This window comes from Bos indicus, chromosome 14 (assembly GCF_029378745.1).
Source record: "Bos indicus isolate NIAB-ARS_2022 breed Sahiwal x Tharparkar chromosome 14, NIAB-ARS_B.indTharparkar_mat_pri_1.0, whole genome shotgun sequence".
In the NCBI taxonomy this organism is placed as follows: domain Eukaryota; kingdom Metazoa; phylum Chordata; class Mammalia; order Artiodactyla; family Bovidae; genus Bos; species Bos indicus.
The window spans coordinates 55,206,811-55,228,867 of record NC_091773.1 but is presented as its reverse complement, the minus strand read 5'-3'; the positions used below and the strand labels follow the sequence as shown (position 1 = coordinate 55,228,867).

The 22,057-nt window shown below is 37.5% G+C and overlaps 1 protein-coding gene across 3 annotated transcripts in view; it reads left to right on the top strand.

Moving 5' to 3' along the window:
* Positions 1 to 22,057, top strand: part of PKHD1L1 (PKHD1 like 1) — a 186,343-nt gene that overhangs the window by 128,255 nt on the left and 36,031 nt on the right. For all 3 annotated transcript variants that reach the window (XM_070802786.1, XM_070802788.1, XM_070802787.1), the window contains 10 exons: positions 110 to 239; positions 2,098 to 2,216; positions 4,349 to 4,478; positions 9,566 to 9,739; positions 13,436 to 13,539; positions 15,566 to 15,695; positions 16,429 to 16,550; positions 18,123 to 18,213; positions 21,355 to 21,503; positions 21,586 to 21,708. In XM_070802786.1, coding sequence (XP_070658887.1) covers positions 110 to 239; positions 2,098 to 2,216; positions 4,349 to 4,478; positions 9,566 to 9,739; positions 13,436 to 13,539; positions 15,566 to 15,695; positions 16,429 to 16,550; positions 18,123 to 18,213; positions 21,355 to 21,503; positions 21,586 to 21,708 — 1,272 coding nt within the window. The remainder of the gene's footprint in view (positions 1 to 109; positions 240 to 2,097; positions 2,217 to 4,348; positions 4,479 to 9,565; positions 9,740 to 13,435; positions 13,540 to 15,565; positions 15,696 to 16,428; positions 16,551 to 18,122; positions 18,214 to 21,354; positions 21,504 to 21,585; positions 21,709 to 22,057) is intronic.

Genomic DNA, 22,057 nt, shown 5'->3' with positions numbered 1-22,057 from the left:
GTTCATATATTTTCATTAAGAGAGGCTGCAAGCCTTCCTAATTCCTTTTTTATGGGGAAGTTTGTCCTGCTCAGTTTCTAAGTATTAACAACTTTCTGCTTCACTTCAGGGAGGTAGATTAATCGGTGGCTGGGAAGACAATCCTTTCAAAGGAGAATTACAGATTGTTCTGAGAGGGAATCATTCTACTCCAGAGTGGGCTCTTCCAGAAGGACCAAATCAAGGATCCAAGGTCTTAGGTATGTGCTCCCAGACACCGAAAGAATCGTGTTAGTTTTGAGAATCTGCTATAAAACATGGAGCACTAATAGACTTGCCCTCAGTTCATAAATTTACAGTATTAGAAGTTTTTACAAACACTGATTTGTAGTAATGGGTTATAAAAGTTGCCAACATTTAAAAAAATTAAATCATGCCACATTAAATTCTAAACCAAAATGTAATTTATTACAAAACTAACATTGGTCACTCCATATGTAGATTATTTCTCTAATCTGGTTTTCTTCATAATCTTTCTTTTGTAGAAACAATACTATTTTTCATACTTTAGGACTTTTCCCCTTTAAGGTAACTTTCCTGCACATTATTCCTACACAGTATTAGTAATCTGTGGATCAGTTGACTCTGGTGTCAGTTATCCAGTTGTAACTATTGTTGTGTTTTAATTTTCCAGTTGCATTTGTGTGGTTGTACAGATTCCCATTTGAGCCTAGAAAGCAATGGACCTGAGAGGGTTTAATTTGGTCCCAGTAAATAACCGCTTTTATTAATGCCACTGCATCTTTTTTTTTTAATTTATTTATTTTAATAGGAGGCTAATTACTTTAAAATATTGTAGCAGTTTTTGCCATACATTGATATGAATCAGCCATGGGTGTACATGTGTTCCCCATCCTGAACCCTCTCCCGCTTCCGTCCCCATCCCATCCCTCAGGGTCATCCCAGTGCACCAGCCCTGAGCACCCTGTCTCATGCATCGAAACTGAACTGACGATCTATTTCACATACGATAATATACATGGTTCAATGCTAGTCTCTCAAATCACCACTGCATCTTTACTTAAAAGATACATGCTGTGTTGGCCAAAAAGCTCGTTCATTCAGACTTTTCTTCCCCCATACTATCTTGTGAAAAAACTGAAAACGAACTTTTTGGCCAACTCAATAAATGTGCTTCACTCGCTCTAATGTACAATTTCTAAAACAGTGATAGTAAGTAAGGGGATTTTTTAAATGGCTTAAAATTGAGTTAGCTGTTCCAAGACAGACAAATTCAAATCTTAAAAGTTTCCTGGGACTTCCTTGGGGGCTCATTTGGTTAAGAATTTGCTTCTTGGGCAAGGAGTATAGGTTTGATCCCTAGTCGGGGAGCTAAAATCCCACACAGTGTGGGATAAAGAAAAGGAAAAAGAAAAAAAAAATTTCCTGAGGCAGACAAATGCAACCTTAAAAAAATTTTTTTTGCTTTTATGTGTTTATTTTTTTATTTCAAAAATACCAGTTCTAACAACACAGAACAATATCAAGAAAAGACATACATCTTACCAGTTCTCCTCTCTGCATGAGGAAACTAACATTAGCAGTTTCTACATGTTCTTTTCATGCTTTTTATCTTTGTCTATATTCATATTACATAAAATGACTTGACCAAAAACATGGTCAAGCTAAATATATTACTGTGTGTTTTCTTGTTAACATATGAATATCTTTCCAGATCGATACTTACATATAAAGCTCTTTCTTTTTGTGGCATATTACACTACAGTATTATAATATATTCTAATTTACTCCTTCATTCTGCTCTCGATGTACATTTAGATTAATTCTAGTTTTTCTAGTATTTCCAAATATTGCTGTATTAAGCATCCTCATTCGTGTATCCTTGTGTACTGGATTTAATTTCTAGGGACCAGATTCCTAGCAATGGGTCAGACAGCCAAAGCCTTCTTCTATAGCCCTGAGCAGATAACCCTAATCCTTTGCATTAATTCTAAAATGTTCAATCACTTACTGAAATATATCTATTGTTTCATTTTATACTAGCACCTAACTCAGTTCTGTATGGTGAATAAATAGGAGTGGGTTTTTCTCCTTCAGGGGTGTTTGGTGAACTGGACCTTCATGGAATTCCACATTCGATATATAAAACTAAACTCTCAGAAACTGCAGCGGCAGGTTCCAGAGTCCTTTCTCTGATGGATGCTGTGGATTGGCAGGTAGAGGAATTACTCTGCAGGGGAAGTAAAAACACGCAGTGGGTCAACTTAAAAAGGTTTCTTCTTTATTTTCATGGACATTAATTTTCTCACATGATTACCCAGGCAAGAAATGTGTGTTTTACAATTAGCTTGCACTCAAAAATCTGACTTTGACAGCAGGCATTTAAAAATTGTGGTGTCAGAGGTTCTTCAGAATATAAAGAACATTATGTATAAGTTATAAAAGGGAAATATGAAGGTTTGAGGGTAAAAAAAAATTGTTTACAAATTCTTGGCAAACAGAAAAAGGAATTTTTTTAAATGCACTTTTGTGTTATCTCACTTGTCTGAGATTTGCTTCTAATTTGTGATTTTACACATTAAGTGTTTGGAAAGAAACTAGATCTTGATGCCTAGTGATATTCAAAAAAGGCCTATATTAAGTAAGAGATTTTGGTAGAATATGAACAGTGGCAATTCCAATCTCTACTACATTCATAGGTTTGCATGTGATAATTGTGATAGTTGAGGTGTGATTACTTTTTAAAGGTGATTAAATGATTTAAATATCCCCGTTATCCAATTATCATTTATTATTACTTATCCAGTTAATATTTTATGCATATTAATTATACAGTTGATATTTAGCTGAGTGTCAAACATTTTCTAGGCACAGGATTCATTTGTGAAGAAATTGGTCAAAATAGAGAGGAAATTGCATTGAGGTGGGAGAGGCAGACACTAAATGAATAAATAAATACGTGTTATTTTAGATCATAATCTTCCTAATGAAGGAAATAAATCAGGTGTGATAGAGACTGCCATGGTAGAGGGTGGCAGATGACATTAAATTGAGTTGCCAAAGAAGGCCTCTGTCAAAGGTGTGACAGTATTCAGGACATACTATCCAAAAATATTGACTATTTTAAGCCAAAAAATTTCTGCGTGTGCAGGAGGACTTTCCGACCTTCCCCTGAAGCAGGTCATAAAACCTTCATGTGAAAGTTGCCTGTACCCAGAAGAAAGGACCATCCTCAGCTTTAAAGACAAAGAGACATAGGAATCAGAATGGACAGGTGTTGCTGTTTATCCCAGTTTCCTACACTTAGCTCATACCCTATCACATTTTCCCTATACTCCCCACTGTTCCATAAAAATGCTCAAGGTTGTGGCCCAGTAGTTAAGAATCTGCCTGCCAATACAGGGGACACGGGGCCAATACAGAGGACATGGGTTCAATCCCTGGTATGGGAAGATTCCACATGCTGTGGGGCAACTAAACCCGTGCACCCCAACTACTGAACCTGCATTCTAGAACCCCCAGGTTGCAACAACTGAGCCCAAGTGCCGCAACTCCTGAAGCCCACGTGCCCTAGAGCCTGGTCTCTGCAGCAAGAGAAGCCATGCATGGGAAGCCCGTGCACTGCAGCTAGAGAGTAGCCTCGCTCGCCACAACTAGGGAAGGCCTGCGTGCAGCCGCAGAGAGTCAGCGCGTCAGTAAATTTAACAAATGAATAATTTTTTAAGTGCTCAGGTTTAACAATTTCTTCAGGTTTTCTGTCATTTAAAACTTACACTGAATAAAACATACGTTTTTCTCATGTTATTCGGTCTTTTATTACAGAGGTCCTAGCTAAGAACTTGGTAGGGTAGAAGCAAAAGATCTTTTTCCTCCTCTGCAAGTATAGTTGAGCAGAGGCTTGGATGACAAAGAGGAGCTTATCATATATGATAGAGATTCTAAGACTTGACCCTGTACTGTCACTTTTCTCTGCCTTTCTCACCTTTCAGGAATATCCAGTGATAGTTAATTGTGTAAAAAAATCTGGGGGGAGTTTTTTTAAGTCTTAAGAATATTATTCTGACCAATTTTTAATATATATATGAATATATTTGCTTTGATCTATCTAATTTTAAAAATGTATATTAAGTGACTGAATTCAACTTGAGGAAATATTGACATAATTCAGGATATAGAATTCTTGGTATCAAACTAAAGCATATTTATTTTAGAAACCTAAAGATATGGTTTGTTTTCTCTGATAATACTATGGTTGTAACCAATGTAAGTTAAATCAGAATTATTTAATAGTTATTAAGAGATATGAACCTATTTTTTAAAATTGTCTTGAATTTGGAATTTTTCTAAGGAGGGTGAAGAGATTGTGATAACAACCACAAGCTATGATTTCCACCAGACGGAAACTAGAAGCATCGTTAAAATCCTGCATGATCACAAAATTCTCATTCTCAATGATACCCTTTCCTACACCCACTTTGGTAAGTGGCTGTTCTTTAACCAAATAGCTATATCATTAAAATGTCTTGAAAGAGTCACATTTTAGTCCTCTCCTCTGTAATTGCAATTATTTGATGAAATATCTCACAGTTATTTTATAGGTGCATTTCAGTGAAATTGGCAGTGGTACCCAGCGGGTGCTACTCTTCACGTGTTGGCTGCCAAGAGTTCCTGCTATATGTATTCGTTTATTCAGCAAATATTCGGCAGTGACCGTTATATTCCATGGGATAAGGCTGGCACTTCCTGTTTTAAGCAAGCTTCTAGACATACTTAGCAGCAGCAGTAGTGGTAGCAGCAGACATACTTATGCACACTGAAATTTAAGGAATCTTGATCCAAGAGCATCTTTGCCCTGATTGGTTTCACTGACACATTCCTCAGTGGTAACTGCATTTAGACAAGCTACTGCAAAATGGTAAACTCTCATTCTCAAGGAGAGAAGGAATTAATCAGAATCAATTGAAGGTTATCTTTCAGCTTGTAGAATCAGGGCCTTCCCAACACCCCAGCCTTTTCCCATTTCACATGCTGTGCTGTGCTTAGTCACTCAATCATGTCCAACTCTGCAACCCCATGGACTGTAGCCTGTCAGGCTCCTCTGTCCATGGGAATTCTCCATGCAGGAATACTGGAGTGGGCTGCCATGCCCTCCTCCAGGGAATCTTCACAACCCAGAGATCAAACCCAGGTATCCTGCATAGTAGGCGGATTCTTTACCATCTTAGCCACCAGGGATGCCTCATTTCACATGCTCAGATCACATCAGATCAGATCAGTTGCTCAGTCGTGTCTAACTGCGACCCCATGAATCGCAGCATGCCAGGCCTCCCAGTCCATCACCAACTCCCGGAGTTCACTCAGACTCACGTCCATCGAGTCAGTGATGCCATCCAGCCATCTCATCCTCTGTCGTCCCCTTCTCCTCCTGCCCCCAATCCCTCCCAGCATCAGAGTCTTTTCCAATGAGTCAACTCTTCGCATGAGGTGGCCAAAGTACTGGAGTTTCAGCTTTAGCATCATTCCTTCCAAAGAAATCCCAGGGCTCATCTCCTTCAGAATGGACTGGTTGGATCTCCTTGCAGTCCAAGGGACTCTCAAGAGTCTTCTCCAACATCACAGTTCAAAAGCATCAATTCTTCGGCACTCAGCCTTCTTCATAGTCCAACTCTCACATCCGTACATGACCACTGGAAAAACCATAGCCTTGACTAGACGAACCTTTGTTGGCAAAGTAATGTCTCTGCTTTTGAATATGCTATCTAGGTTGGTCATAACTTTCCTTCCAAGGAGTAAGCGTCTTTTAATTTCATGGCTGCAGTCACCATCTGTAGTGATTTTGGAGCCCAGAAAAATAATGTCTGACACTGTTTCCACTGTTTCCCCATCTATTTCCCATGAAGTGGTGGGACCGGATGTCATGATCTTCGTTTTCTGAATGTTGAGCTTTAAGCCAACTTTTTCACTCTCCACTTTCACTTTCATCAAGAGGCTTTTTAGTTCCTCTTCACTTTCTGCCATAAGGGTGGTGTCATCTGCCTATCTGAGGTTATTGATATTTCTCCAGGCAATCTTGATTCCAGCTTGTGTTTCTTCCAGCCCAGCGTTTCTCATGATGTACTCTGCATATAAGTTAAATAAACAGGGTGACAGTATACAGCCTTGACGTACTCCTTTTCCTATTTGGAACCAGTCTGTTGTTCCATGTCCAGTTCTAACTGTTGCTTCCTGACCTGCATACAAATTTCTCAAGAGGCAGATCAGGTTGTCTGGTATTCCCATCTCTTTCAGAATTTTCCACAGTTTATTGTGATCCACACAGTCAAAGGCTTTGGCATAGTCAGTAAAGCAGAAATAGATGTTTTTCTGGAACTCTCTTGCTTTTTCCATGATCCAGTGGATGTTGGCAATTTGATGTCTGGTTCCTCTGCCTTTTCTAAAACCAGCTTGAACATCTGGAAGTTCATGGTTCACATATTGCTGAAGCCTGGCTTGGAGAATTTTGAGCATTACTTTCCTAGCGTGTGAGATGAGTGCAATTGTGCGGTAGTTTGAGCATTCTTTGGCATTGCCTTTCTTTGGGATTGGAATGAAAACTGACCTTTTCTAGTCCTGTGGCCACTGCTGAGTTGTCCAAATTTGCTGGCATATTGAGTGCAGCACTTTCACAGCATTATCTTTCAGGATTTGGAACAGTTCAACTGGAATTCCATCACCTCCACTAGCTTTGTTCTTAGTGATGCTTTCTAAGGCCCACTTGACTTCACATTCCAGGATGTCTGGCTGTAGATCAGTGATCACACCATCGTGATTATCTGGGTCATGAAGATCTTTTTTGTACAGTTCTTCTGTGTATTCTTGCCACCTCTTCTTAATATCTTCTGCTTCTGTTAGGTCCATACCATTTCTGTCCTTTATCGAGCCCATCTTTGCATGAGATGTTCCTTTGGTATCTCTGATTTTCTTGAAGAGATCTCTAGTCTTTCCCATTCTGTTGTCTTCCTCTATTTCTTTGCATTGATTGCTGAAGAAGGCTTTCTTATCTCTTCTTGCTCTTCTTTGGAACTCTGCATTCAGATGTTTATATCTTTCCTTTTCTCCTTTGCTTTTCGCTTCTGTTCATTTCACAGCTATTTGTAAGGCCTCCCCAGACAGCCATTTTGCTTTTTTGCAATTCTTTTCCATGGGAATGGTCTTGATCCCTGTCTCCTGGACAATGTCACAAACCTCATTCCATAGTTCATCAGGCACTCTATCTATCAGATCTAGGCCCTTAAATCTCTTTCTCACTTCCACTGTATAATCATAAGGGATTTGATTTAGGTCATACCTGAATGATCTAATGGTTTTCCCTACTTTCTTCAATTTAAGTCTGAATTTGGCTATAAGGAGTTCATGGTCTGAGCCACAGTTAGCTCCTGGTCTTGTTTTTGCTGACTGTATAGAGCTTCTCCATCTTTGACTGCAAAGAATATAATCAGTCTGATTTCGGTGTTGACCATCTGGTGATGTGCATGTATAGAGTCTTCTCTTGTGTTGTTGGAAGAAGGTGTTTGTTATGACCAGTGCATTTTCTTGGCAAAACTCTATTAATCTTTGCCCTGCTTCATTCCGTATTCCAAGGCCAAATTTGCCTGTTACTCCAGGTGTTTCTTGACTTCCTACTTTTGCATTCCAGTCCCCTATAATGAAAAGGACATCTTTTTTGGGTGTTAGTTCTAAAAGGTCTTGTAGGTCTTCATAGAACCATTCAACTTCAGCTTCTTCAGTGTTACTGGTTGGGGCATAGACTTGGATTACTGTGATATTGAATGGTTTGCCTTGGAAACGAACAGAGATCATTCTGTTGTTTTTGAGATTGCATCCAAGTACTGCATTTCAGACTCTTTTGTTGACCATGATGGCCACTCCATTTCTTCTGAGGGATTCCTGCCCACAGTAGTAGATATAACGGTCATCTGAGTTAAATTCACCCATTCCCGTCCATTTCAGTTCGCTGTTTCCTAGAATGTCGACATTCACTCTTGCCATCTCTTGTTTGACCACTTCCAATTTGCCTTGATTCATGGACCTGACATTCCAGGTTCCTATGCAATATTGCTCTTTACAGCATCGGACCTTGCTTCTATCACCAGTCACATCCACAGCTGGGTATTCTTTTTGCTTTGTCTCCATCCCTTCATTCTTTCTGGAGTCATTTCTCCACTGATCTCCAGTAGCATATTGGGCACCTACTGACCTGGGGAGTTTCTCTTTCAGTATCCTATCATTTTGCCTTTTCATACTGTTCATGGGGTTCTCAAGGCAAGAAGACTGAAGTGGCTTGCCATTCCCTTCTCCAGTGGACCACATTCTGTCAAATCTCTCCATCATGACCCGCCCGTCTTGGGTTGCCCCACAGGCATGGCTTAGTTTCATTGAGTTAGACTAGGCTGTGGTCCTCGTGTGATTAGGTTGACTAGTTTTCTGTGAGTATGGTTTCAGTATGTTTGCCCTCTGATGCCCTCTTGCAACACCTACCATCTTACTTGGGTTTCTCTTACCTTGGGCGTGGGGTATCTCTTCACGGCTCCTCCAGCAAAGCACAGCCAATGCTCCTTACCTTGGACGAGGGGTATCTCCTCACCGCCACCCTTACCTTCATCTGAATCAGAGGAGGTGGAAGCAGACAGGAGTGTAATGTTAGAAAAGCCATTCAGGTACTTCTGATGTTCCTGAGAACCCAGCTAAGGTGGCATGATACACTGGTGGATATCTGACCTGCATGATAAAAGAAACTTTTTAAAGCAGTATTTTGATAGAAGCACGTGTTTATCATTCTATATCACATATTTTTTCTTTAAATCAAAAGTAAAGGGTTTCTTTGAAGAATATTTTAATCATAAGGTAGTTTTTGAAGTTTGATAGTATAGATTCTTTCATTTAAAGTGCCAGATACTTCTCTCTGTTTGAAATGTACCTGCTTGTCTTAAAGTTTTGAGTGAGATCTCTTGAAATGTAGAATGTAATTTAGGTTATGTTTTTAAATCATGAAAATGTAAATGTACAGACTGTGTTTGATAAAAAGGATATACTACATATTTATAAAGAATTGTATTTCGTAAAACATATCACAGGAAAAGCAGAGCAAACCAAGGTTTAAGCATCAGGAGAGGTAATATCTATGGGTTACTGATTCTCCACGTGGCCATAGGCAAGTTCTTTTACTTCTCTATCTCATTTCCTCATCTGTTAAAATTACAGTAAGCTCCCCAACTTGCCTTACAAGTGTATCTTTATGTATAATTTGAAGTGATTGCAAAATACCTATGAAGCAATAACTTTCTAAGCAATTATAATAATTGCTTTGGTATAAATGGAAGAACTCCTTTTGATTATTTTTTTATAAATAAAAAGGTGTAATTTCTAGCTGCCATCTGTATACGTTTAAGTGTGTAACTCGAATCAATTCATGTATTTGTTCTGATTTTTGGCATATTAGAAAGTTATGTGGCCTGTAAGCTGCAAAGAAACTAATAAAGACAGATATTTCTGTATTGGTAATAATCCAACTGTCCTTCTGCTGCAGCTGAAAGATACCATGTTCCTGGAACTAGTCAGAGCTATACATTAGCTGCCGACGTTGGGATACTGAGTAGGAACATCAAAATACTTGGTGAGGATTATCCAGGTTGGTTGAAGGAATCTTTTGGTGTACGCGTCCTAGTCAGTTCCTTCACTGAAAATATGGTGACTTTTAAAGGTTAGTACAGATTCAGTTTATTTTTCTAAATGAAATATAGCATGGTCTCTTCATGTTTAATTTTTAAATAATCCTCACTCTTTATAGGATCACTTGTGTTATATATATATATATATATATATATATATATATATATATATCCAACTGAGTAAAATTTAAAGATCTCATTAGCTTTATTCAAGGATACACAAAAGGGGCAGCAGCCAATCTAACAAATGCAAAGGAGCATCAAAGAGCTGTGCAAAACAGAAGACTTTTGTAGGCAGAAGGAAGCAGCAACAAGATAGTTATACTAGGCAAAAAGAGGATTGGCAATTGCAAGGCTAATGTAGGGGGAGCAGAGGTTTATCAAGCAGATTACCTAATCAATGCTAATCAGGCAATTCCTAATGGGCTGGTTTAAGATTCCATTTCAGGAGAGCTAAAAATGTAATTAAGTCTGTTTGGTGATGCAGGGCTTAGCAAAAGGGACTCTGTTTTGGGCCTAATGTATTGTTTTTTAAAATTGAAAAACAGAGCCTTGATATGTATTATATAGTCCAGGTACCACTCTCCAGAACCAAATTCCTAACATTATTCTTCTAATTTTATCTTCATAGACAAACTAATTATCAAATTAACAGTGACCTTAGGTAACAGCTTACCCACTGGTGCCTGGTGCTAAGTTGCTTCAGTCATGTCCAACTCTGCGATGCTATGGACTGGGTAGCCCACTAGGTTCCTCTGTCCATGGAATTCTCCAGGCAAGAATCCTGGAGTGGGTTGCCATGCCCTCCTCCAGGGGATTTTCCCAGGCCAGGGATCGAACCTGCATCTCTTATATCTCCTGGATTGGCAAGCAGGTTCTTTCCCACTAGTGCCGCCTAGGAAGCCCGCCCAGCATCACACTCAGAGACAAATCAATTCATAACAAGCACAACCAATCTGTTATTCTTGTGTGAAGGAAAATTTCTAACATATATTAGAAATAGAGAAATGTATAATGCTTATCATCACCAATTATCACAAGTATCAGCTTTGGCCCATCTTGTTTTACCTATGTGCTCACCCACTTTCTTCAAGCCCCAGATTATTTTGAAGCAGCAGGCATATATTTTTTAAGATATAATGGACACATAATATTGGGTAAGTTTCAGGTGTACAGTATGTTGATTTGATACTTTGATATATTGCCATTTGATTACCACAGTAGTGTTAACTAACATCTCTGTCATGTCATATAAGTATTATTTCTTTGTTTGCGGTGAGCACAATTAAGACCTAGTCTCTTAGCAACTTTGAAGTTTATAATATGGTATTTTTACTGTTTCCCCATGCTGTACATCGGATCTCCAGGACTTATTTATCTACTAGTTGCAAGTTTATACCCTTAAATAGCTCCCTATTTCTCCCACCCCATAGATCCTGATAACCACCTTTCTCTTTTCTGTTTTTATGAGTTCAGCTTTCTTGTGTATGTTAGTCACTCAGCTGTGTCCAACTCTTCACGATGCCAAGGACTGTAGCCTGCCAGGCTCCTCTGTCCGTGGAATTCTCCATGCAAGAATACTGGAGCAGATTGCCGTTTCCTTCTCCAGGGGATCTTCCTGACCCAGGGATCGAACCCGAGTCCATTTCATTTATATGCAGAAGTTTTTAAAGATTCCACATATAAATGGGATCATACAGCGTTTATCTTTCTCTGTCTGACTTATCTCACTGATCGTAATTCCCTCCAGGCCCACCCATGTTGTCCCAAATGACAGAACTTCATTCTGTGTTACTGATGGCTGAATGATGTGATATATGTATATAGAGAGTGGAATATTTTAGATAGATAGAGGGGAGGGTACCTCACATCTTCATCCTTTCATCCATTGATGGACAGTTGGGTTGTTTCTATATCTTGGCTCTTATGAATGGAGCAACCACATATTCATCTAGAGATATTTCAGTGTGTAAATCTAAAAGACATCTTTAAAAACATCTGTAAGAATCAGATTTTAAAATGTTAGCTATAATTTCTAAACATCAAACGACTGTTCAGAATTCTCCAGTTCATTCCTTCTTCTCCTTCCTCCTTTCTTCCCTCCCTCCCACTCCCTCTTCTTTCCTCCTCCCCTTTCCCATTTTCCTCTTCTTTCTTTATCTTTCTTCCTTTCTTTATTTCCTTCTTTCTCTTTGACTCTTTTTGTTCAAGTTGGACTCTAAATAGATCCATATTGCAACTGGTTATGAATCTTAAATCTCTGATTCATTTTTCTTCCCTTGTAATTTACTAATAAAAGAAGCTAGGTCATCTGTCATATAGTGTCTGCAATAGCCCCAATTAGTGATGCACCCCTAGAATTTAACATGTTCCTGCCTCCTTTGTATTCTCTACGAATAAGTAGCAAATTTAGAACTAGTAAAATGACCAGACCCAGAGTCGATTTTTAGGCAAGAATTCCTCACAACTGGTGGTTGTTTTTCCATTAATAGGCACATAATATACAATTGTTCTTCCTTTTGTGAAGTTAGCTGTTATTAATAATTATTGCCTGGATCTATTAAATCACTGAGGTTTAAAAAGATAATACTACCATTCCCCCCTCTTTTATAATCTTGAATATTTCTATAAAGAGAAGCTTCCCCAGACAACTGTTTGACCACCTTGAAGGATAATTTAGATGGAAAAAATGTTGAATTCTTTCCTTTTATTTTTTGGTTTTCAAAATAATGAACTTGTTCCCAATCATCCTCTGAAGGTGACAAGGAGTTTTAGTTTTGTTTTCTTATTAGTATCATTATGAACTTCTTAAGTTCTTCACCATATATACAAACACTGGCTCATGGATTTACAGACAGAAATCAATTTTCCTTCTAGTGTAAAATAACTCTTCTCCAATGCATTTCATTAGATATCAGTTTTTGAAACAACAAATATTCTCTACTGGTTTTTTTTTTTTTTTTTTTCAGACATGAATCATTGTGCCCCAGTTAACCTGTATACAAAACAGGAGTAATCAGAGTTCCTGACTCATAGATGTTGTACGAGAATTAAACATAGCCTGTTAAGCACTTAGTACAGAACTTGACATAGAGTCATCTCTCACAGATTGTTATGGCTGTTCCTAATAATCTATGAAATTGCTTTTTGTCACTTCAGTGGCACTTACAACAAACTCAATCTGCAGATACTTGGCAGTACATATTCTGGAAAAAATTATGTAAAGATAATGTCTTTAAAAAGCTCTTTGGAGCATCAAAATTGAAATGTCAGGTAAATTATAAATTGTATCTCATGCCATGCATTCTTAACAGGGACAGTATAACACCGACAGGTGTAAACTGACTCTTGGGGGCAAAAAAAGTTTAAACAGTCTATGGTCCTCCAAAGGGCCGCTATACAGTGACAGATACGTAGTTGTTGTTCAGTTGCTAGGTCGTGTCCGACTCTTTGTGACCCCAATGTGTGGTACATCTGTGATATTAAAATTTCATGGAGAATGGATGCTATTCAGAAAAAAATATCTAAAGAGGTTTTCGGAAGGGCAGTGAAAAAACATCTTTAGAAACATTACCTTATTTGGATTAAAAGAACAAAAAATGAATGTAATTTCCTTGAAAAAATTGAAAACAAATTTGTAACTTGGAAAATTACTAGAACTTTCATAGTTCTTGAAAAATTTGTATTCCATTTCAAAGAAAAAAATGTGTAACTCTTTTCCCCACCAGGAAATGCAAGAATAAGTAATGTGGAATTTTATCACAGTGGTCAAGAAGCCTTCAGAGATAGCACAGACCCAAGATATGCTGTAACATTTCTTAACCTCGGACAGGTTTGTACTTTATTTTGAATTTTTGCATATACTCAAAATTAAATATTTTAATTTTATTTTCATTTAACTTTACTTAATAGCCATATCTTAGAATTTCTGAAACTAAATTTAATATAATAAAAATTTTGTGGCTGTATTTCCCATTGACATTTTTAGACTCACAGCAGGAGTCTAACCATGTCTTGCTGGTTGTGTCATGCATGTCATGTGGGAACCATTTGACTCCAACCATGTCATTCATTTATTTAAGGCCAGTAAGAAAAAAAAAAGGAAATGGAGCACAGGAGGTAGAAAAATTGAAGATCTATGATACTATTTCACATCTCTGCTTTGTTTTACAATGACCAAAAATATGTCCAAATAGTTACTATTAAACAAAGTGAGTACTGCTTAAATTTCTCAAATGAAAACCATGTCTGAATATCCATGCCTCTGTCAAAAGGGCATATTTATCTTCCCAGATAAATATCTGGGAAGATAAATATGCCTAGAGGGCTGGTGACTTAAGAAAAATGAGAAAGAGTGTATTTCTTATATGGAATTTGAAAAAGAATTGATACATATATGTATAACTGAATCACTTTGCTGTACACCTGAAACTCACACAACACTGTAGCCAACTACGCTCCAATATAAAATAAAAGTGTTTAAATAAAATATGTACATATATTATTGGGGAGGAGATAAATTAGGAGTCTGGGATTAACATATACACACTGCTGCTGCTGCTGCTGCTAAGTCACTTCAGTCGTGTCTGACTCTGTGTGACCCCATAGACAGCAGCCCACCAGGCTCCTCTCTCCCTGGGATTTTCCAGGCAAGAATACTGGAACAGGTTGCCATTGCATTCTCCATATACACACTGCTGCTGCTGCTGCTAAGTCGCTTCAGTCATGTCCGACTCTGTTCGACCCCATAGACGGCAGCCCACTAGGCCCCCCTGTCCCTGGGATTCTCCAGGCAAGAACACTGGAGTGGGTTGCCATTTCCTCCTCCAGTGTATGAAAGTGAAAAGTGAAAGTGAAGTCGCTCGGTCGAGTCCGACTCTTAGTGACCCCATGGACTGCAGCCTACCAGGCTCCTCCGTCCATGGGATTTTCCAGGCAAGAGTACTGGAGTGGGTTGCCATTACCTTCTCCGATATACACACCTACTGTATGTAAAATAGATAAACAGGGACCTGCAGTATAGCAAGGGAAACTATGGTCAATATTCTTGTAATAACCTATAATAGGAAAAACTATGAAAAAGAATAGATATATATGTGTAACTGAATCACTTTGCTTACACTTGAAACTAACACAACATGGTAAATCAACTGTCTGTCAATAAAAATAAATAAATAAAATTTTAAAAAAATCATGTGTGTTTGAAGTTGAAACCCCTAAACTACTCATTGACTGTTTTCCTACAGATATTTGAATTTGAATCCCTTGCCTAGAGTATCACCTTTCGTGGTTAAAAAAAAAAAATCCCTGGTCATCATATAATAAACTATTCTGAAAAAATAATTTTTAATTTCTTTGCATTTTATGCTATGCTATGCTAAGTCACTTCAGTCGTGTCTGACTCTGTGTGACCCCATAGACGGCAGCCCACCAGGCTCCCCTGTCCCTGGGATTCTCCAGGCAAGAATACTGGAGTGGGTTGCCATTTCCTTCTCCAATGCATGAAAGTGAAAAGTGAAAGTCAAGTCGCTCAGTCGTATCTGACTCGTAGCGACCCTGGGGATTGCATTTTATAAGTAGTGATAAAATATAAATGCATTGAAAACCACTGGAGAATTTTTAATTCACTTTTAAGGTAAACAATTTTTTTTTTGCTTTATTTAATCATAAATTGAATAATATAGCAATTTCCTAGGATTAAAAGATCTTCTGGGAAATCATATCCTTTCATGGAATGTAAACTGAGTATTTTATTTATCAAGATTTGTTTACTGAAAATCACCTACTTCAATTTTTTTTTCTTTAAATATACTTTAGTTTTATTTTTTAAATGTTTACTAAATCTCAATGTTTTATAGATTCAAGAACGTGGCTCATCTTATGTTCGAGGCTGTGCTTTTCACAACGGCTTTTCCCCTGCAATAGGTGTATTTGGGACAGATGGATTGGACATAGATGATAATATCATTCACTTTACAGTGGGGGAAGGTAATATGATAATATTTTGGTTCAATAATCTGTCTTTCTCAGATAGCCTTGAATGCAAGCTTTGGAGCCATGGTGTCCAATTGGTCTTTCTGCAAAAATGGAAATGGCCTAAGTTTGTGCTAACATGGGAGTTACTAAACTGCATGTGGCCATTGAACACTTGAAATGTGGCTAATGTGACTGATAAGCTGTATTTTTAAGTTTAATTATACTTAATTTAATTGTACTTACTGTACATATAAGTAGTCATATGTAGCTATGGACAGTACAGCTCTAGAATTATTTACCAGACGGTGCTCTTATGTGAATTATCTAATCACCAATATTTTAAATTACTATGACTTTTAACATATCAATCAGAGAGATTATTCACAAATAAATGCTATTATTTTATAAAAAGTAAGTTTGATTGTAGGGAATTAACCTGTCTTGAATATCAGTCTAAAGCACAATATAAACTCAGTGAAGGTGTATACAGTATGAGTGTGTGTTTGTTAAAATCTAGGGCAGAACCTGTGAACCCACATATTTAACAAACACCACAGAAAATTCTATTTCAGGAAATCTGTTAAAGAGGTAGAGTATCAAAGAGTTTAGAGGATTTGCTCTAAAATTGAAGAGGTTCGTTTGTCAGGCTCAAACTAGAAAACTAATTTCATTGAAGAAATGAACAACATTCTCCATAGTACTCATTACAAATTTATATGTATGGGGGGACTTTATTTTTTTCTAGGCATAAGAATATGGGGGAATGCCAACAGAGTCCGGGGAAACTTGGTTACACTTTCAGTTTGGCCAGGAACCTATCAGAACAGAAAAGATCTGAGTTCCACTCTCTGGCATGCCGCAATTGAGGTAGTATGAACAAATTTGAAGACTGTAAGCTACCATGTGTAAAAGGGAGAGATAGTGGGAACCTGTGGTATAGCACAGGGAAATCAGCTCAGTGCTCCCTGATGATCTAGAAGGGTGAGATGGGGGAGTGGGGTGGATGGGCGTTCCAAGTTGGGGGATATTTGTATACATATAGCTGATTCACTTTGTTGTACAGCAGAAACCAACACAATATGGTAAAGCAATTATACTCCAATTTTTTAAAAAGGTGAGCTCCAGTCGCCATTGGATTTTTCTGTGTTGGCATCCTTTGGTTTAAGTAGTTTTCCCTTATTTCCTTGCTTCTCCAATATTACTGCTTTCAAGCTCCACTACAGGATTTCTCTGCTGCCAATTGACTGAATGCCTTACACGTATTACTGTTTAACTCTGAATTTAGTTTCCTTCCTTATATGAAAAATTGGAATGATAGACTTATATAGAAGGTCTAAAATTCATTTTTCATCTAAAATTCTTCTCTATGCAAGGTTATTTCCTCTTATCAGATATTACTAATTGAACCCTATTTCCCCTGAAGTTTCTTCAGTTACTTTAGCTATTTGTTTAGATGTAGAGTGAGATTGTGAACAAGAAAATAGAAAGTACAGAAGGAGGATTTGGAGGAAAGACAGCTTCCTTTTGTTTTTATTTTGCTTACTTAAACCATAGGAAGGAAAAGGGATTAAAAATAGCTCACTTTGAAAGATGGGATAGGGATTGAATTTTGTTCTTGTGCAACCATTAATAATCACCTTAAAGCAAAATCCAAAAGTCTGGACCTTAGTATACATTTATGAGATAATAATGTTCTCTTTTCATCTGTTTATAGATGTTAGAATGTAACCAAATGTCAATTAAAGTTAGTTATATCTTTTGAAAGACAATTTATTTTACTTTTATGAGTTGTATTTGACTATTTTTATCATCTTTAAAGATAAGGGTGTTTAATATGCTTTCAGTTCGATTTTGTCTGTTTTGCTGATACTATTAGGCAAGAAATAAACCTTCTATGCTTGTACCTTTCATTTCTACCACTCTGATTTGGCTTGTAAAGTAAAATTGTTTCGTAATTACCTAATACTTGTTCTAACCCTGTTTTTATTATAGCAGATTTTCTTTAATGAAGGCCTCTACTGAATTTAATGACCCACTATAATTGCCTCAGTTGCCTTTTTCTTAACTAATCAAATTGGTGACAGAATATAACCAAAAAGAGTGACAAAAGTTTTGTAATCTTACTATAATACTGGAATTTGGTGTACGGCTTGTTAATATTGAACCACGTCCAGTGGATTTTGTGACTGAAATGTACTTTAATGTATTTTTCTAATGAAGACTAAGGTATAATATCTAGTGGTGGGTTTACACCAAGAACCTAAGGTAATTTCAGCACTTCATTTGCATTATAAATTTGAATGTGGGTGAATAATGAATTAAATTTTTGTTTCAGAAAGCATTGTGATAATTAGTTTACTGGTGTATGTTGCATACCTGCTCTCATTGCGTAATTGTGTAAAAGCCTGACCTAAAGCATTTTCTTTATCATTGTACTAGATAAATAGAGGGACCAATACAGTCTTACAAAATAATGTAGTGGCTGGATTTGGAAGGGCTGGATACCGCATCGATGGTGAACCTTGCTCAGGTAAGTCTTTGGGTCATTAAAATTAGTAAATATCTTGTCCAAATTTGTTAGAAATAAATAATTATTGTTTGTCAGTTGAATATGTAATATCACCTCTTCCTGGGCACTGAAAGAACTCAACAAACAAAATTTTTTCTATATAATATTGGGTTTAAAGAAAAAATTAAAAGCGATTTTCCTCTCCTCCTTCACCCACATCATTCTTCACACAGTGATATAACCCTTCCAAAGGGGAATCTGGCAAAAGCTACCAGAATTATAGAGGCATTTACCTTTGACTCAACATTTCTACTTCCTGTAATCTAACAGTTGCCTCTACAACAGTGAGAAAAAGATTTGTGAACAAGGTTATTCATCACAGCGTTGTCTATACCGGCAGAAAACTGAAAGCTACCCTGTGTCCAGTTATTGTGGGCTAGTTATAGAAAGCCAAACGTTGGAACACTAGGCCCCTCTAAAAAAGAAGGAAAAAGATGCATACCTATGTATTAGCATGGAGAAATCACCAGGATATTCTAAAATGATAAGTGGAGGTTGCAGAATAGTGTATGTAAAACTGTTTTGTGTATAGTATGTTTCATGGAAGAAAGGGAAGAAAAGACTATGAGTGGTCTATGAGGGCTTCTCAGGTGCCCCAGATGGTTGAGACTCTGCCTACAATGTGGGAGACTTGGGTTTAGTCCCTGGGTTGGGAAGATCCCCTGGAGAAGGGCATGGCAACCCACTCCAGTATTCTTGCCTGGAGAATTCCATGGACAGATGAGTGTGGCAAGCTACAGTCCATGGGGTCACCAAGAGTTGGATATGACTGAGCAACTCACACACACACATATACACACACACACACACACACACACACACACACAGTATATACATTTACATAAAAAAACATTGAAAGTGTTAAAGCAAAAAGTCATTGAAGGTAAGTAGGAACAGGGTGCCTGGTCACTTACTACTGTTTAAATTTTTATAACCTCTTGACTACTAAACCAGGTAAATTAATTATTGAATCAAAAAAATAGAATAAGAGAACTGCAGGCCTTACCTCTTGAGAAACTTAGGTAAAGGAAATGGAATTTTCTCTGAAAAATGTATAGCCCTTCTACAGTTGATTTTTTTTACATCTCTGTAGTTATTTTTGAAATTTTTTTGAGTAAGAGTTTTTTCTATAAATTCAAAAAATATTGGACTTTAGCTAATTTTATTTTTGTGCAAAATACATTTTGAAGGAATAAAACAACTTTGGCACAGGTTTAACTGATTCCTTGATGTATGCTCCTTTTAAATATTGTAGTTCACAACAGCGTAAAAGTGGCTTTCCTTTGACTTAAAATTTTAAAATATGTAATTTTGTAAACTTTCTTTGAAGTGTTGTGGGTTTGTTTAAATCAAAATATGACCTGTGAATATGAGTATTTACTAATATGTATAATGCCATGTAATACATTTTTACTGACTATGTTGATCTTCCCAAATAATTGGGAGTGTTTATAAGGAGGTTTTAGATTTAAAGCAATTGAAAAGTGAGACATCACAAAGGAATTGAAGATTTAATTCCTGGGATGCAACATCAATTTACGCAATTCATGTCCCAGACAAGTGAGGGGCTGGGAAGCTGGGAAAGGAGCTCTGACACAAGTAGGTGCAGAGGGGAAGCCATGCTTGTCCATGTGGCTACGCTGTGCAGAAGCAAGGTGTAGGCATGAAAACAGCTTCTTAGGGAGAAAACAAAACAGGAATCAGGCAAACTGACCATAGGCGAAATGTCAGTGTCAAAGAAAGAAGGGATAAGCAGTAGAAGATGGAGGAAGTGAGATCTTGGGGAAATTGGACAAAAGAGCTGGTACAATGTACAATTTAGGAGACAGTGGCCCTCTTTATAAGGAATCCTTAAATTTATGCATGGTTAGGAGGGGTTGTCGGAGAAGGCAATGGCACCCCACTCCAGTACTCTTGCCTGGAAAATCCCAGGGACAGGGGAGCCTGGTGGGCTGCCATCTCTGGGGTCGCACAGAGTCGGACACAACTTAAGTGACTTAGCAGCAGCAGCAGCAGGAGGGATTGTTTAAGGTTACTGCTCTGGTTTGTCCATAAGTAAAACTTTCATGAAAATCCACTTCAATTATCCTGTATATTAATAATGGATATAGCTTCCATTTATTGAAGCACTTTATTTGATTATTTCATTTCATTTTGAAACAACCCTGAATTAGGCAATAAAATTTTTTATATATGAGGAAACTGAAGTTATAAAATTTTAAGCATCTTTCCCAAGATCATGCATGCATTAATTCAAGAAATACTTGATGAGCACCTACCTCTTCATTACCTTCTAGGCTTTAGGAATCTGGCAGTGAAGGAGCTAGAGACAGTTCCTTCTCTTATGAAGCTTATTTCTAATAGAAGAGAGGAGATGAATAATTCACAAATAAGTGGTAATTAAACATCAAAGTGAAAAAAATGTAATGCCATGTTAAGTGACTTGAGGTGCTGCCTCATTTTGTTTTTTGTGTTTTTTTAAAAACATTTGTTTATTTACTTGACTGCACCAGGTCTTAGTTGCAGCACGTGGGATCTTTTAGTTGCAGTGTGCAGAATCTAGTTCCCCAACTAGGGCTTGAACCTCCTCCCTCTGCACTTGGAGCATAAAGTCTTAGCCACAGGACCTCAAGGAAAGTCCCCCTAAAGTGCTACTTTGAATCAGGTTGTCAGAGAAAGCTTTTTAAAGAAGTGACTCTTAATTTGACACAGGGATGATCAGAAGAGACCAGCAACATTGATAGGCAACAAGTGCTACCACTGTATTTTTCAGTTTAGCCTTGTTTGAATCCAAACTTCATAATCTTTCTAAGGAAACTCATCTTTAATCAGATATAATAAGTTAAGGGTACTAACTCTAAGTCAAACTTTTGCAAATGAATATACAATTATTCTGAGTAACAGTGAAGAGACAAATTAGATGAGAAAAATGTTAAATAAACCATAAATGGCAGAGCCATGCAAATATTTGATTATCTTGTTAAAACTTGCATCAGAATTATATATTTAATTTTTGAAAAGAATTTCAACTTTAACCAATACTGCTTATAACTGTCATTTGATTCATAATGTTAATTCTTTGCTTCTCTATTTCCTTCAAAGGTCAGTCTAATTCTCTGGAAAAGTGGTTTGACAATGAAGCCCATGGAGGTTTATTTGGTATCTATATGAACCAAGATGGCCTTCCTGGATGTTCGCTTATACAGGGATTTACCATTTGGTCATGCTGGGATTACGGAATTTATTTTCAGGTAAATGGATCCCCAAAAAGTGATTGTTTATTTTCTTTAATGATTGTATTCTGTACTGTGTAACCTACAAATTCTATTACAGACCACGGAGAGTGTGCATATCTACAACGTGACCCTGATTGACAATGGAATGGCCATTTTTTCAATGATTTACATGCCGTCTGCTGTATCTCACAAGATTTCCAGTAAAACGGTGCAAATTAAGGTAAGAATTGAATGCAGCCACACAAAGCAGAAAGAACAACTCTGAGAAGGGTAAAATACTGAATGCAAATGATTTTCTCGACTTCACCCTTCTAGTCATACCTCCTGCTTTTGTGCCCGTCGTCTTCTACCAGGAATCTCTCCATCCTTCCCTCTGCCCGCTCCTTCCCTCATCTCTTCTTGCTTATCACCTACTAATCTTGTCACAGTTAGTTTAATTTTCACTCACACTAGGAAGTCTCCTGAACCAGCTTAGGTAGTTTTGACACTTTGTCCTCTTTCTGTTGCTACTGTTTCGTGCACAAATTCCTATCATAGAAACACAACATGCCATTATATATAATTATTTA